At 40.3% G+C, this 15,429-nt stretch overlaps 1 protein-coding gene across 3 annotated transcripts in view; it reads right to left on the bottom strand.

The window, feature by feature from the left end:
- Positions 1 to 15,429, bottom strand: part of EPB41L3 (erythrocyte membrane protein band 4.1 like 3) — a 145,277-nt gene that overhangs the window by 28,773 nt on the left and 101,075 nt on the right. For all 3 annotated transcript variants that reach the window (XM_030444628.1, XM_030444627.1, XM_030444626.1), the window contains exons 4-9: positions 12,613 to 12,717; positions 10,241 to 10,283; positions 6,935 to 7,010; positions 5,222 to 5,440; positions 4,814 to 4,901; positions 1,202 to 1,354 (exon numbers count right to left, since the gene is read on the bottom strand). In XM_030444628.1, coding sequence (XP_030300488.1) covers positions 1,202 to 1,354; positions 4,814 to 4,901; positions 5,222 to 5,440; positions 6,935 to 7,010; positions 10,241 to 10,283; positions 12,613 to 12,717 — 684 coding nt within the window. The remainder of the gene's footprint in view (positions 1 to 1,201; positions 1,355 to 4,813; positions 4,902 to 5,221; positions 5,441 to 6,934; positions 7,011 to 10,240; positions 10,284 to 12,612; positions 12,718 to 15,429) is intronic.

The following is a 15,429-nucleotide window of genomic DNA, read 5'->3' as shown; positions in this document are numbered from 1 at the left end:
TTTTGCGTAAGAACTAAGACGCGATCACAGGATGCTTCATGCCACGACCAGTAGACCTCAACAGCAGACCTCCTCACTTCAGTGGTAGAAAGCCTGAGTGTAGGCATTAGAAACATCAGTGGCTGTGCTCTTTTGTTTGGGTTTTGGTTTTGGTTGATTTTGTTCATTTGTTTGTTTGTTTGTTTTTAAATCAAACCCAAGACTAGGAATTTGCTTACTAAAATTGTGTCTGCCAAGGGGCAGAAGATGTAGGTCTGTAGATTTTGGTTTAGGCCTCCAAAAAATATTCAGGCTCTGGGACTAGTGGGGGCCCCCAGCAGATTTGCCAGGTCCCTTACAAAGTCAGTACTGAAGACCTTGGCTCAGGTGTCACAACTGCCACATTGCAGTAAGAGAGGAATCCCTGTCTTCATCCAGGTGATTTCTGTCCTGCCATACTGCTCCATGATCTAAAATAGATACAGGCTTTTCATCTATCACAGACTTTATTCTCTATTCTAATAGCATTTTAAATGTAGACACTTCTTTGCCTCTGATGATCCTGAAATCCTTCTGGGATTTTTAATCTTGGTTTTATCATCTTATTTCTGCTTTGGTCAACCCGTGAGGTAGGTATTTGCTATCCATCTGGCTTAGCCACGAGAGGGCACTCACTGTACAAGATTTCACATTACAAGAACAGGAGCTCCTGCGGGCCCAGGAGGGCAAATGCATGCCAAAAATACTGAATGATGGATGCCTGACTCCATTCTTTTCAGCCTCCAGATTTATATTCATACTCCTACTTTACTAAGCTAAGACACTGTAAAAATGTGGTAAGGCCTGTCTATATCTCCTAGTGGGTAAGAAGAATAAACAGTAATTTAAGATACAACATGGTGGTGGATGATGACCTCTCCATGGATAAACACTATATTAAATTACCAGAGTATTCATAACAAAGATGAGCTTGTTATACGTAGAGGTCATTTGTGTTCTTTATGTTAACTCATGCATGTGAACAGGAAAATACCAAAGAATAATTTACTTGCATTTTAAATGAAGTGCTTACTTAATTTTCCCCAAGAAAATCAGCACAAAATTAAAAATATAAATGGAAAACAATGTTGCAGGTTTCTAAGACACAACAGATCAACAAATCAATGAGAACATGTATTTTTTGAGAAGTTTAATTCACTAAAGAGTGTCAGGATGCCCTTACCTCCCCTGGCCGGATTTTGATGTAGAAGTTGTTCCTCTTGTAGGAAATTTTCAGAACCTTTGGCCAGGCAAATCTATTTATTCTGAGTCTGTCTCGATATATTAAGAGACCACTTGCACAAACTCCCAGCATGATTTCCACTCCTTCAGAATCCTGAAAAAGCAAGCGAGGCACTTTGTTGAAAACTTCCTTCCTTACATCCCACAGTACTACAGATTTTTGTCTGCTGTGCTTCTATCTGAGCTAAATCTTGTTTAATGCATCAGCTGTAGTGACCTGATTTCTGAGACCTATCCTACTCATTGACTGCATTCATGCAAATAAGAGTAAGGTTGAGAAGGGTGAGTAAAACTGAGTGTTGCAAATGTTTCCCTGTATTTTTAGAAAGACTCCAAAAGAACGGGGGCAGTTTTAGACATTACTAAAAGAATTATATCAACCATATAGCAAAATCTTATTAGCATAATAAAAAAGTGTTATTAGCATAAATACCAGATTGAAAGTAAGTAGAGCAGCATATAAATTTACTTCTCCCAGCATCACTCATCTCTATGACTAAGCCTTGTGAATCCTTAAGACAGTAGTTTGGTCATCTTGGCTTTAAGTGGTTCCCCAGTTTCTTTAATGCTGTTGTACCTACACTCTGTATTTACACTTTGAAATAATCAGTGGGCAGAAAGTTGGGCATTAGAACCAGAAGAACTCTTTTAAAAGCATGCAGCTGTGCCTGTGTTATAACCCATTTTTGACAGGGAGGCTGCAGGTGAGACACATAACCACTATAAAAGACTTGGCCACAATCTTATAAGAATACATCCATAAATACATATTTTTAAGAAGTATATACTTTCCTTTTCATTAGAATCATAAAATCAAGGCCTTCAAATAGTGTAGAACAAATCTGCACTGTTTGCTATCACCACTAGACTGTATAATTCTATTTTTTCATTTAACTAAGTAGCAACACTGCCAGAGAAAAGAAGGAACTACCTTAAAGCACAGAGTTCTCCAGTAATTATTTTATAATAAAGTTACAAAAGCCTGACAGCAGAAGCTACGAAGATGTCACCCTATGATAATCATGGAACAAATTAATTGTTTTCCTCTGGCTTTCCCAATATGCAATCTTTCAGGCACACAGTGAAAAATCTTATTACATTTTAGGATGAACACAAAGGCATGAGTGGTCAGTTGTGACGGAAAGGCTATGGCACAGTTTGGAATTGAAAAAATGTTTTAAAATGAGGGACACAGCACAGTATTAGTGTTGCAAAGTTAATTCTGTGTTAGAAAACAGAACAGCAGAGAATGTATATTCCAGCAATAGTGATATAAGCTTTTAAGGGCGATTTCTCTAAATATTTTTCTAAATAAACTCTCCTGTGATACCACTGTCATATATTAGAAAAGAGAAAAAGCTAATTTTTTTCTGTGGACTTCAATTCCAGTTTCCTGAGCAAAAAGTAATGTCTAAATACAGTGAAAACATTCTAAAAAAAATAAGTCTCATTGCCAGTAATCCCACTGCCTGGCAAATGGCTGAAAGGCACAGATACTGCAGGAGCAAGGGGCTCCTTCTTCTGATACACTTTGCAGCAGATCTAAGTCCATTCACAACTTCTTGTTGCAAGCCATAGATTCCTTTCCAATGTTAATGCTATTGGCATAAAATGAAGCCTGAACAAAAGGATTTGGTTTATTTCAGGAGTGCAGTGGTTGGACAGACCAGAAAACTGTCAGCTGTAATGTCCAAGGAACGGGATGCTGAGCTGCACATCCCTGCAGCTCAGCATGCGGATGGGGAACTGTCTCAGAGCAGCACCAGCCCAGACGACAAATCTGTCTATTCGAACACATTTTTTTATTGTAGTCTTGTGTTGGATAATTGAGAACTAGTTTTCACAGCAGCTGGCAAGTCCAGCATCTGTTGAATACATAAGATACTGGCATAGCCTTAATGAACTGACAGTTACATAGAGACACAGCCACGGAGTGACTTCTTGAAGGCATCCATCCAGAGATGCTCCTCCTCTAGCCTGTTACCAGGTGTCACTGGCAGACCTAATTGAAACTAAACATTACTTCTCACGATGAGTCTACTTTTCCCACTTTCATCTCAGTTTCTGAAATTACTTAACTCAGGGACAGACCCAATTTGGTCAGCACTGCAACTTTTTAAACTAAGAACATCACTTTAGAGAGAGATTGACTTTGTCTAGCAACTTCTCTGGCTCTGAGTCTTTCAATATGAAAAACAGATGAGAAGAACTGGATACTATTACTTTTTAGAAGAAAAGTAAAATGATTACCTTCAGGATATCCCATCTGAAAATTAAGAGCTTGTCTCCAATATTCTGAAAAAAACACTTAGGCCTTGATGCTATGCTATGTTGAATTTTCAGTAACAAAGCTTTTAACTTATTCAGAACAGGAACTCACTTTGTTGTTTTGCTGATTTCTTTGTGTTGAACAAAGGATGTTGAAAAAAAGCTACTAAGTGCCATTCACCAACCCATTTCTACCTCTGCTCCAAATGTGCCTCAAGATTATGTTCCTATCTGCAAGACACAGGGAAAGCAGCAGCATGCCTGCTGGTAGAGCACTGCCCGTTGAGCCATACCCAGATTTTTCATTTTCAGTGAAGGCAATTAACAGAACACAAAAGATTGCCTTGAATTCTGTAACACACATGCACAGCTCCCAGCAAAATGCCCCAGGGACATGGTTGCAGGCCCTTTCAAGATCTGAGCTGCAAATTTATATTCGTTTGTGAAAGGCTCTGTGGCAGCATACGAAGACGCTCACAATAATTTGACCTTTACATAAAATGCAGCACTCTCCACAGCTCAGGACTCTTTGTTCAGCACTCTTTTGCCAAGGATGCCTGCTAACTTCAAAGATGTTAAAATCCATTAACCTTACTTTGAAAAGTGAAGAAAAAAAAATGGTTATTATTTATTTGGCAAAAAACCAAAACCAAACTGAAAACCAGAGAACCAACACAGGGCTCTCCCAAGCCACAATAATAGCGACCATGTTTTACTCCTAATTTTAACTGCCAATGATTAGAGAAACTACCACATCACGGGAGATGGTTTCCAGTGGAACTGCTGCCCTTCAAGTCAACTACGATGACCACACTTCAGAAGAGAGACAAGTCACTGCCTCCCCATTGCCATCAATCTGGTGAGGTTTCCAGCATGGCTAAACAAGTCCCTACAAGTTCTCTGCAGTGTTAGAAATGATATGCTTATCTAGTTAGGATACCACAGTTGGCCTTATTATATTGGAAAATTTACCTGAATAAAATGACACTTGATTCCTATCTGGACAGCTTCTAATATCCTTCCTCATTAAACAACCAAAAGATTTGGTTGTTTAATCAACACAAATAGTTGGCATGCAACATATTTGAATTTCCAGGTTAGATTATGTTACAATTAGAAAATATACTTATGATTATCCCATGAGTAACTTTTCTCCATGTTGACACATGATTTATCCCACAAAATGCCTGTCTCAAAACCAGAAAGAATAGAGCAGGGAGTCTCTGCTGTTTCATGTACTATGCCACAGGAGAAAGATGACCAGTGAAAGAACTATAGTCCATACCTTGGCATGATGGAGATCTACTCCATACATTGATAGTTTTTTGGCATTCTCCAGGAAATGCATCTCAGCCTCCGCAGGTGTCATTCCCCTGAGGAAAAGCAACCAGTTCTAACCATCAATGTTAAGGAAACAGAGACCAAAATAAAATCCAGCACCTGGAAGACACTCAGCCTGTCAGAAGTACAGCCATACCCTTAGATGACTGGGTACCTACCAGAGCCAAGGCTCTGGTGCAGACCCTGTTATCTTCCATGATGAAAAGCTCTTCTCTAAACAAATACCCAGAGAGGAGCCTTGTTCAAAAAATATTCTTTTCAGGTATAATTCAGCAGCTTTTAACATTTTTCCTGATGCACCAGGATGGCACTTCAAGGCAGGCTGCAGCCCACACTATTGCCCTCTGCCTACCTGTGGCTCTTGTGCAGCTCAATGACTTTATCCTCCAGCTCCTTCGTGTGATTCGGCGCAAAGCGGAATTCACTGACGTAGTCGCTGCCGTACTCGTCGGGGTCGTAGTCACCGAGCTCTGACTGCACCGTGTAGGAACCCAGCAGAGCCAGGGTGACAAATGAGCAGGGCAGCCGACCTGACACGATGTCATCTCTCAGCTGCAAGCAGAGGTAGTACCTGCAACAAACAAGGTAGCTCAGAAGGCTGCCCACCACCACTGCCCCCCCACAGAAGGAGTGCCGGCATCAGCCTCAGCTCCTCTACTTAATTTGCAGACAACTCCCAAGCCCAAAGTCTGTTGGGTGTTAACCAAGATAGTAGTAATTTTGAAGAAAAAACCCACACCTTTAGTAATGTATGGGTAGCAATGCCTTATTTATCTTTATAAAGCAGCATGGACATTTCTTAATAAAATAGGTTATTGCTTTGCTTAGTGGCCTACATGGAGAAGTACTCATGAATGATACCAGGTTTTAAACATAAATCAGCAAGATATATAGCTACCTGATAAGTCCTTTTCGTTAAAGGAGAAAATTATTAAAGGAAAGGAGAGAATTATTAAAAATATTAAAATTACTAAATTATTAAAATAAAAAATATTAAAAATTATTAAGAACCCCAAATACTGTTCATTAAAGGGAAGCTGAGCTCCAAGCCATTAAAAAAACCTGCTGTCTCTTTAACAAAATATTTGGCTTTCATAACAATACATCTAAAGAGTAAAAGTTGTTAAAACCACAGTGATAAGCAGTGCAAGGGATGACCAGATAGAAGAAAACTTGAAAGAAGTGAAGTGTTGGTTTGGTGGTGAAGGCATAGAGCTCTCAGGTGAAACTTCAGGGTGACAAGAGGAGTAAACCAATCCTTTCTTTTGGAAGACCTCTGATGAAGTATGAACTCTTGGCACCCTTTCTTTCTGCACAAAGCCTAGCACAGGGAAATCTGATCTAAGCCAAATGCTTCATGCCATTTATCTTAAGATCTACAAGCAGTCCACAAAGCAATGGAGGTTAAAAATATCCACAGGTTGCAAAATGTTAGAACAGGTTAGGGAACAGCTTGCCAATGGCATAAAGCTCATCATGGTTCCAAGGCTTTCCTGTCTACAAGGAGAAAAACAGGTGAGGATTTTTCTTTTTTTTCAGTTGTGCTTGCATTCTCCATGCAAAACCAGAGAGGTGTAGAGTGCAGGGCTATTAGATTTGGACAGCAGGGAGCAGCCATTCGTTACCACCATATGCCCTGAACCATGCACATCAACTGCTTGCCACATCAAATGACATCCAAAATTTACACATGTGCTTATTCTCATCCCACTTCTTTACATTCATAGCTATGGCTTTTTTGAAAACAGTAACTTGGTACCACTGGCAAAACTGGGCATAAGGAATCTTTGTGAAAATTGAAATCGACTCTCAGGAACATGTAGATCAGAAAAGCTTGGGTTTAGGGTTAAATTGTAGAAAAGAAAAAGGCATTTCAGCTCAGAGGACAGACACTGTTCACAGTTTCTTTCTGCCAAGTGTCACATATTTTCCATAAGCTCATAAGGGAAGGGAAAGGAAGTCAGTGGGAATACAAAACATTCCTTTTCTTGGATAATTAGAGTGCAAGCACTACTACAAACAGCTTTTAAGCCCCTTCTAGAAAGGTATTTAATGTTTCAAACACCTGGTAATATCTTCAGATAGCTGGGCAGGGTCTGGAGGGTAGAATTTCACATTAAATGCAAACTGCCAAGCACCACCTGGAAAAGAACATAGGTTGACTGAAAGTACACTGAAAGTGCAAACAGAGATGCTCATGCTGTTCAGCTGCCAGTAGGCTTAAAAACACCCTAGCCATGCAATTCATAAGAAAAGGATATATTATCTTTTCCCCATACATAGTTCTGAAGATACTACTTTACCCTCTCACAATTAGAATATCCAATCAGTCTTTACATCTCTTTTCTTATTTCATGAGATTTCCACTGAAGCAATTACCCAATGGGCATACTAATTTATTACTAACACTGAAAAAAACCCCACAACTCAGTCCCAAATCAATGTTTACTGCAATTAACCACCTGAAAACACAGCCTATACAAGCTTTAAAAACCAATAATCCATAACAGAGGTGCTAGAAATATCACAAGCCAGAGCATGAACAGGCTCTGGAGCCGGGTGAAGTGCCAAGGTCTGGCTGCCCAAACCAGCTCACAACATCCTCACAGAGTGCTGCCTCAGCACATAGCCCCTGTCTCCAGCAGACAGAAATTATTGTGCAGACAAAGCTGCAAGGACAAACAAAAAGAGCATGACTGAAACAAAGTATGTAACACTGGGAAATCCTTATTTAGTGATTTCTATTTTGCCTATTTTTAGATTAATCTATTTTTAGATTTAATCTATTTTTAGATTTAGGTGACCATTGGGATGGATACTGATTTGCATCACCACAGACTGGGAATTTTTTTTTTTTAAATGAGCATTAGCCTTAAATGTTGTAAAGAAAGAGTATCAAGAATAAAAGATGAATATCAAGGGCTAAAAATGGTATGTATGTAAAAAAGCAATTCTAAGCAGTAACAAAACCCCAAACCACAGTATGCCAACAAGCAACACGGTGGTTTTACAGTAACAAGACTTTTCACTGAGGCCTGTGTTTTGGATACCTCTTACAAGTACTCCTACCAGTATGGAAATTACAGTATTTCCATAAAGAAACTGAAGCTGAAGCAATGACACTTCTGTTCTCTGAAACACACTGATGTAAAAGAACCAATTGAAGTAGATAGATCTGTGTAACAAGGAAGTGCTCATGAACACTGTAAAAATAGGAAGTCTTCCTTATAAACATGGCATGGGTTGTGTTTTTACTTGATCTGAAATGCAGGGGCTCCTTGTGCCTAGGTATCTCCTAAAGAGTATGGGGTTTGAAGGTATATCTGGTGCACTCTCCAATAAGTTTATAAAACAAGGAAAATTCATGCAAAGCCCCATCCTCACTGGTTATCCATGCTTTTGAGAAAACAAGCTCTGTGTGCAAGACAACATTTGACCTATACCATCAGGACTTAAGCTCTTGGTGAGACTTTTGGGCTCCTTTATTTTAGGAACTCTTCCACCCTGCTGGGCCATAAAAGATGGCAGAAGACATATTTGGCTGGCTACAGAGATGGGACACAGTCCCACTGGGAGTGGACCAGCCCCAAGGGGGAGCCTGAGGGTGACACCCTGCCCCATGACAGAGGGAAGGAGCCATGGCGTAAAAATCTGTTTCTCTGGCACACAAGAAAATTCATCAAACCTAAAATGCAGCCTACCATATAGCATGGATGGTTAAGACACCAGAGTAGGAGGCCTCCATCCTTCACTTACAAGGGTTTACTGTGCAAGTCAGAGGGTTATAACAAAAGGAGAAGGAACCAGGGGCTGCACACAGATCAAGTCTCATTTCTCAACCACTAGGATGAAAACCCTGTGGGCTACAGTGGAATCATGGATATCTGAGCGTTGTACAACTCAACCAGCATTTAGCAGGATTATATATAGGTATTTTGGAAAATGTCATGGGTCATAGCCCTACTTTTCCACTGTTGTTCTGTTCCAAACGGGAGCTGTACAGATAAGGAAATTATCACTGTCATCTTCTGCAAATACAATTGTCCCCTGTGTCAAGTCCAGGATGAGACTCCTCTGCCCTGGTTAATCTCTTGCTGTCACAACCTTTCATTGTCTCTCTCACGGTTTGGGTTCATATTAAATGCATTTCAAATTAGTGGTGTGGAGCTGAGCTTCTTTAATTACACCAACCATTTGCATAACCTGGCTCACTGAGGTCTACAGCACCTTCCCCTGCAGATCCATTTTCATTAATTTTTTTGGCACATCACTTTATTTTAATGAAAATAATACTGGTGCAAAGGTTTTGTTACTCATAGTAAGTGGGGAAGTCTTCCTGCAAGTGTAAATTAGCCTTCTGAATCATAGAAAGGGGAGTGATTAACTTCCCAGGCCTTAACCAACAAATGTGAAGTACCAGATGTATTTGTTGGAGAAAGAAAAGTGCTAGAAGAGATAACCTACAAACCATGGGGGGGAAAAAAATAAAACAAAACAAAAAAACCCCAAAACTAGTGAGGCTTTCCTGCCCAAAGAAGTCACACATACATTTTGATCCGTTTAAAAATGTGAGGAGGCAAAAAAAGATAGGGCAGGTCAAATTCTGAGCCTGGCAGCCTTGACAAGGTTTTCCTTTGAAAGGCTTTTGAATTTCTAATGCAGCAGACAGCTAAGTTTAACAACTGAGCTTTTTGAAATATTAATCTGAAACAGAAAATTGACTGGTTCTCTGTGAACTGAACAGTCATTTTAGGAACAGAGCTCAAGCTTTTGAAACACAGGAAAGAAAGATATTTTAGGTAAGTGCCATCTTTGGGTAAGTGAAGTATTTCAGTATGGGGAGTGAATAGAGTTCCTGGATATGATTTAAGATCAGTCATGTGAAGAATTAATTTATATATGTGGCCTAGTCCCTAAGGTTACATTGCTTAATGTCAAACTTCAGGTTTTCACACCTCTGCAAATGTCAAGTTGCTTTTCAGCAATGCAAGTTCACGTGTTATGAGTCTCAGTAATGGCCTGCAATCATTATGGGACAAAATAACTGCAAGATGCAGGTAATTCATGTTCCAGAGACTCAGGACAGGATGCAATATGATTGTGAAATAGACTTTTTTGCCCTGGAGGAGCATGGGGGAATGCTCCTTCTGGAGGAAGGCATGGGGAAAGGGGCCACAGCCCCATCCTACCTATCTCCTCACCTGGGAGAAGGGGGCTGTCAAATCCCTGAGGGCACTCCGGTGGGATGGACCCTTCAGCCCAAGAGTGGTGAGTTACCACAGCCATTCAGGAACAAGCCAGATTTTTTAGTGTTCCGATACAACAGAAAGTTTTCCAACTGAAAGAAACTCACAAACAGTAACAAACTTACTTCGAATCTGCTTCTTGATTTCCTTGGCAGGGTCCAACCAATTCTGCAAAGAAAATGTTTTCTTTTTTCAATTTCAGTTAGAAAACACAATAAACATTATTTTAAAAAAAAACAGTGCTATGAGTCAAAGCTAGAACACGTGAAAGTTTGCCACTCCTTTCTTCTTAAAGCAGCAGTAGGCATGGACAAAACTAACTTTCAAGAGTAGTGCAGGGTAGAAGCTTAATTTTTACTGGATTTCCCAGACTCTAAGGGGCTGAATGGTTTGAAACAATAAACAAAAAATAAAAATTAGTAAAATAAATCAACAGAAATCTTCTTCCATTGTACCTTCTGGGAAAATTAAATTTATACAAACTTGCTAAGGTTTGGTTTTTTGGGGTGGTTGATGGGCTTTCTGCTCTAATCCTGGAAAGGCTTTAAAGGATAAGCAAGTGTGGCATAGAGTACCACCCCATCTGTAACTTGGCATGGGCATGAGGGGCTCCCCAAAGGCAGAAAGAGGATGGGGGGCACCAGAGGCAGCACTGCAGCACCAGGGCTGCCCCCATCCATGCCACATTGAGCCCAGTGAAAAAGCAAAACAAAATTCCTTTCGAGGAGGTGGGGAATTATTAAGGTGATGTGCTGCTACTCCATGGATGGCAAGGAGGAGACAGAACTTCCCTGGAGTACTCCCACAGCAGCTTGGGGTCTTTCACTGCTGATGTCTCCCTGTCCTCTAACAGGAACAAATTAACACGGAAAATGCATCACACAGCCCAGAACAAAAAGTTCTCTTTCCCTAGGAAAGTTCCATTTTCTCCAAAGTAAAACAAATGTACCAGTGGGAAAAAAAAATACTGAAGAAATAGCAAACAGGCAGAACACAACAATCTTCCCCCAATAAAAACAATCAGTTTGCAGCTGTCCAAACCTGCTCTGTGCTGCAAAACACGAGGGTGAAGAGCTCCAGCTATTGCTAAGCACAAAAGCACACCATGCACCAAGAAATTAAAGATGCATCAGGATTTCTGTTTTCAAAGGCAACATGTGACATGGGTGCATATATTGTCTGTCTGGAAGTTATCTGGCAGAGGGTGGAGGTCAATTGCTAAGTATTTTGGTATCAAAAATATGCATGTTATTGCTCAAGAAACACAGTGGCAGGCAGTTTTCTTTTAGCTGTTCGACACTGTAAAAAGTAACTGGAGATCTATTAATGTCTAGTATTTCTAAACCACCTGTTAATGAGTACATTCTCCTCTTTCCTGACCAGGAAAGCACAATTATCTGAAAATCCACTTAAACTTCTGCCCAAGTTTTACCACAACGCAAAACTAAACATATGCTAAAGTGTTATCTTGCACTGACAAGGACCAAGTGTCAGTTTAAGTAACTTTCTGAATCAGAAACAGAATTGAAATCTGTAAAGAAAGGGGAAAACAGAGGAAAAAAGAGACTGGGTTTTTTTGTTGTTTCTTGTTTGTTTGTTGTTGTTTGTTGGTTTTTTTAGTCATATATAACAGAAACAAAGGGAAGCCTGGAAAAAGTGTTGTTCTCACAAGACAAACAGCTTCAGCTTCACCAGGAAGACCTTTCAGGCCATGCAAAGGTCAAAATACCTTCACCTGGTGAGCTCTGCTGGGCTATGGCACATATTGGTAAAAGGTTTTGTTACCGGTTTCTTTCAAAATATTTATCTTTAAATGCCAAAAACGCATCACATAAATAATCCTTTGATACTCTCTCTTACACCATAAGATGTCCAAAACAAAATATAAATACATATGTATCACCTGCACATTAGATCATCTTGGACACTGTGTGTACATTGCTAATTTAATACTGAAGTTGAGATGCAGACAAGCGGGATGTGATTCACTATTGCTGCCAAATGCTTCTGAAGAATTATGTCTTTAGCCAAATCAAAAATAACCTGATAAAGCAGATATTAAAGCAACTCAGATAAAGCAACTAAAGACTTAAAGCCATACTTTGTATTAGCATTTATCAGAAGCAGTCAGTCAAATCCTGCCTATCTGTATCCCAACCACAGTATTATTAAGCCATGGTTTAGCTTTATATGTTTGTTAGTGTATCTGTGAATGTAAATCTGGCTTTCATCTATGGCAGTAATGAAATCAATCATACTGGAAAGAGAACCAGCTAAATGATTGTATTCTTTCATGTCATAAATAGCCCACACCAGTGAAGCCAGTGAAACACCTGACATGCTCTTGAAAGATAGTTAGAAAAAGCAAAAGCTGAAGCTATACAGAATTTGGCTGGGAAGGTAACAACTTCTGAACTGATTGTAACTGTCTGGAGGGGGTGTCTTGTGGAGCTCTGAAGTTCATATGCCAAAGGCCAACCACAGTCTTATGGGTTACCTTTTGGTTTTCTGTGTCTCTGTATGTTAACCCAAAGTAATCTTTTTCCAAAAGGTTCAGATGCTCGCACACTTTGTCGAACAGCACTTGACCTCTGGAGCGTTTCTGTAGGAAACAAACAGGAAAAAAGATCACGTTAGCAAAATAAAGTAATATAAGGATTAAAATAACACCTTTTCTGTTTAATTCTCAAATCAATAATCCCCAAATTATTTCTTTAAGCTCATCCATTTTTCAAACCTATTGATCTGGACCTTCATAAGAATCTGCTGAATGGGGCAGATCAGCTCTCCATAAAATTTCATATGATACTGCAGAGTCAAAAATACATCAATACATCTCTTCTGTCTTTCAAAAATTACAACTTCAGATGGATGCCAAGGTCCTACCTCAGCATCACTGTTGTGTGCAACAGCAGCAAGAAGCAGCACTACAAAATATTCCAACTATCAGAGCTGTGTCTAGGGGCCAAACCACAGCAGAAAGAGCCAAATGTGGAGATATTTCTTGCTTCAGTAAAAATGTGCCCCGATTCCAGGATCCTTTTTTTGTCTACTATATAGGTAAATAAGACAAACTGTCTACTGAAATCACTGGAAGAGCCTAGTATCTCACTGGGAAAGTAGCTGGGTAAGAAAGCAGTTTTCCAGTGTCCCACTAAAATGCCTTATTGCTAACACTTTAGATGAGAAGGTCTCTCTCTGTTAAAAGCAAGAGCCCCCAGCAGAAGTGTCGCAGAATCTCTCACATACTGGACAGTAAATATTTAGGTCACCTCAGTTCTTAGCATTATATATGACGTATTGGGGAAAACACCTCCAAAAACCCAAACATAGATAGAAATGTCTTCTCCATAAGCTATATATGACAACTTTGATGTGCACTGATTACAATAAACAAAAAAAATTATTTAGGCCACTGTTTCATTGCTGCCAGCTTCCCTCAGTGCAACTCAGCTAAAGGGAACAACCTCCTCAACATCAAACATACACAGACATGAATGTTGCAGTTGATGTCAGTGTCACATTTTCTTTTTTAACTTGAAGCAGACTGGAAACACCTTGCTTCAAATGCAGGGCAGGAGGATGACACAAAAGAGGAGAGAATTCTGCCTTCAGATTTATACGACTCTGCCAATGGAGCTGCCTTGGACCTTGCTGCCAGCCCAGTGGCCTCGGCCAGGGGATGGGTATTTCACAATCCAAGCTGGCAGAGCTATGCCAACAAAACTGCGGAGCCCAACACTGGCCCCCAACTATTTTAGAAGTGGTAAGCAAGCCAAGAGAAAAAGGGAAAAAGAGATTAAGGGTTGGTGCTTAACACCCTTTAAAAACAGTGCAAGAGAAGATGGAGGGAGTCACACAGTGTAAACTCATTTACATTAAATTTGGTATTTCTAAGGCAGCTCTAATGGTATATTAGAAAGGAAGCAGGGAAATACCCTCTACATATTTATCAGTGAGGAAACCCAAGACTGTGGCTAAGTCTGATGAGTGTCCTCCAGCTGAGAAAAAAAACTGGCAAAGAAGTGCATTGCAAGCATATTGCTGTAACTTCATTTACTGTATCTTCCAGTGTCTTTTGATGAAACAGCTCTAGGCTTCTGCTTTCCACATGCTTTCCACCCCATAGTGGGAAGCATAACTATACCCCAGCTCCTTTATAATTGCAAACAAATCTTTAGTTAATTCTTCATGCCTTGAACTTGGAAGCAGATAATGAGAGGCTGGAGGTTTTATACTTAATGCTCCATGGAGATGATCAGGCAGATCAAAAAGAATAGACTGCTGGTGTGCAGAGAGGAACCAAATCAGAGCCTTCAAGCCAAATTAGTCACAAAATAGTTTCTGCTGTAAGCAAATACTGCTGTATTTTGCCAAATCTCTGGATTTTCTATAAACCAAGTTATTATACTGAACAGAGAGAAATAGGCTGGTTACATCTATAGGACACCTGCTTTGAGAAACACTATGCCTGCACCACTGCACCATTTACATGCATTCGAACTCTGTTGCTTCAATGTCCCCTTAATTTTAAGAGTCCCACAAGGCCAAGACAGGAGGTATTTTATGTGGCCCATCCACACAGCTACAGAGATGTCAGTTTTGAGAAATAGTAGCCAGCACCTGCAAGGTACAGTGCTTCAGCAGGGAAGCGAAGGAAAAAGTTGTGTGGGGCTGTGCAACAGAACACTTTTTCTATCAGAAAGCAACACTTGGGATTTCTTGCTTGACTACACATTGCAGGGAAGTACGAGTAAGCATGACAAGCCTGGAAGAACTTCATAGCTCAGTTTTTGTCCATCCTTCTCCTCCTGTCCATAGACACCCAAGTTGCACTCATCCACTTTCCACAATATTCCTGCTGCATCAGGAATGTCCTGCTGGTGCTGCAAGAGGATGTCAGAAATAGGAGATATAACTCCCAACCCTTCCCAGACTGGGTCTACTCTTCACCAGACACCAGGTGTGAACTGGTGATGGTTGAGGAGAATCTTTACCAGAACTACTTGCCTTTTTTCTCTGCCCAGAAACATTCCATGAGTGTCCAGACAGATGACCCTCTGGTTGCATTCTTGCTTCTTCCCAGGTCAGACCTGACCCATGGGAGCAAGATTTAGAGGACTCCTGTCATTTGGGGAGTGGGGGCTACCTGGAAATGTAGACACCATTGATACTCTCCAAATCCTTGTGTACCTGCATATGCGCAGCACTGCTGCTTTGTACCCACATAGCATTAGCATGCATAGCCTCTTTTCTATAACAACATTGCATAAAAATACAGTGAGGGGAAGCTACTGCATCATTCCATGAGAAA

Source organism: Calypte anna, chromosome 2 (assembly GCF_003957555.1).
Source record: "Calypte anna isolate BGI_N300 chromosome 2, bCalAnn1_v1.p, whole genome shotgun sequence".
Lineage (NCBI taxonomy): Eukaryota > Metazoa > Chordata > Aves > Apodiformes > Trochilidae > Calypte > Calypte anna.
The sequence above is the reverse complement of the archived record's forward strand: the minus strand, read 5'-3'. Positions and strand labels throughout refer to the sequence as shown.